Raw genomic sequence first — 1,651 nt, 5'->3', positions numbered from 1 at the left:
TACTCTCGATAGTAGTATACTACATATAGTAGTATACTATAGTAGTATACTTAGTCTCTAATATCTATGATATTACCACTATAGATACACATATTGTACCCAGTATTATGTGCTCTTAGTTTTAGAGTGGTTCAAATAACCAAATTGTTCACCCTCAGTCATCAGAACATGGAGTCACGGGTTCGAGCCCGGGTTTTGGCACTTTTTAAATTTTATTGTGATTTTTACCTCTGTGAACCAATAAATGCCTAGGCCCTTATTCAAGGAAATAGGTAGCTACACTAGTGCACCACAGAACACGATAAGTACATCCAAAATACTTGATGTACCTGATAAGTACACGATACAGGTGCTAGCTTACTAGTGCACGTGCATGTTGAGTGCAAGTGTCAGACAAAATAAATTAACTAAGATAAAAATAGTATTTGCATCATAGTATACTTGATTTGAGAATTCCTAGTATCCTCTCAGCAGCTGCCATGTCCCCAGTACTCTTCACTGCTCTTATTAAGTTGTCCCAAGTGGTTCTTGTAACATTATCCCTTCTCTCCAACCACTTTTGAAGAGTTAGTTTGAGATAATCGTTAGCATTTCCATTAGTTCTACCAATCACATTAAGAGTAGGCATAAGGAGACCAAGAGACAATCCTAAATCAGCCCAATGAATAGTCTCGCTGCCCAGACCATTCCCCAGCCTACAGTCATTTGAATGGTCTGGGCGGCGAGACTACCCAATGAACTGGTCCAAACATTGCTTGACTTAACACAGTTAGCACAATCATTAAATCAGCTATACCTGAATAAGTTAATGTAAATATTATACATATTTGGGCTTGTCCTAGATACCACAGTTGGAGGAGGGTATGAAGGAACTTGAAGTGTAGCAGCTGTTCCAGTTCCACCTATTAAAATAAAGTATTTAGAAAGGATATTAATGGAATGTGTTTTACTTGATATGCTTGTTCTCATGCTTGCTCCATGTTTCCTCAATATATCATTGTTTACGTCATCAGATTCAAATATCTCACATATGGCAAGTAGACAAGCATTAGGGTCATCACTATCATGAATCTTGTCTCTTAGAGTAAAACCCACTTTACTACCTCTTTCAACACCTTGTTTGGTCTTAATGGCCTCAAGTTCCTGCTTTGTAATCAGACCCATGCCATATAAAGAAGCAGTGACTACAGTAAAAGGTGGGTCCTTTCCAAGTGTGTTTATAAGCTTTGGTAGTGTCTTTATGAAGACTTCCTTTGCAGTCTTACCTACAGTGCCAGTGCTAGAAGATTAATACACTTTATAAAGAGACTCACCTCCTTCAGCCATGACTAATCAGACTTACTCTCCGTTTTATGTACTCCGTATAATTAATAATAATAATAATAATAATAATAATAATAATAATAATAATAATAATAATAATAATAATAATAATAATAATAAAGGATTTCTTAACTGTAAAAACATAGGACATGAACTATAGAACAATGTCAAAAGAACAGTTAAAGGCTGGCTGCAACTTGTACAGCAACCATTAAATAATTAGAGTTAGTAGTTATGAATTAAATGACAATTTCGACAAGGACAGACATAATGATAGGTACATAAATTAGCATTATCAAAATTAATTAAAAAGTGATTCCACAAGTGA

General features: G+C 35.3%; 1 protein-coding gene across 1 annotated transcript; it reads right to left on the bottom strand.

Moving 5' to 3' along the window:
- Positions 1-441: 441 nt before the first annotated feature.
- On the bottom strand, positions 442-1,355 carry LOC109592202 (uncharacterized; the record flags this gene model as incomplete). Its single annotated transcript, XM_020007721.1, has 4 exons — positions 1,314-1,355; positions 951-1,265; positions 797-902; positions 442-602 (listed from the first exon to the last, which is right to left on the bottom strand). Coding segments are annotated over exons 1-4 (595 nt in total), but the record flags the coding sequence as incomplete, so codon positions are not given.
- Positions 1,356-1,651: the final 296 nt, after the last annotated feature.

The sequence above is a fragment of the Amphimedon queenslandica genome, unplaced genomic scaffold, assembly GCF_000090795.2.
Source record: "Amphimedon queenslandica unplaced genomic scaffold, v1.1 AMPQUscaffold_5995_Cont22043, whole genome shotgun sequence".
Taxonomy (NCBI): Eukaryota; Metazoa; Porifera; class Demospongiae; order Haplosclerida; family Niphatidae; genus Amphimedon; species Amphimedon queenslandica.
Note: the sequence above shows the minus strand (reverse complement) of the source record. Positions and strands in the feature narration are given on the sequence as shown.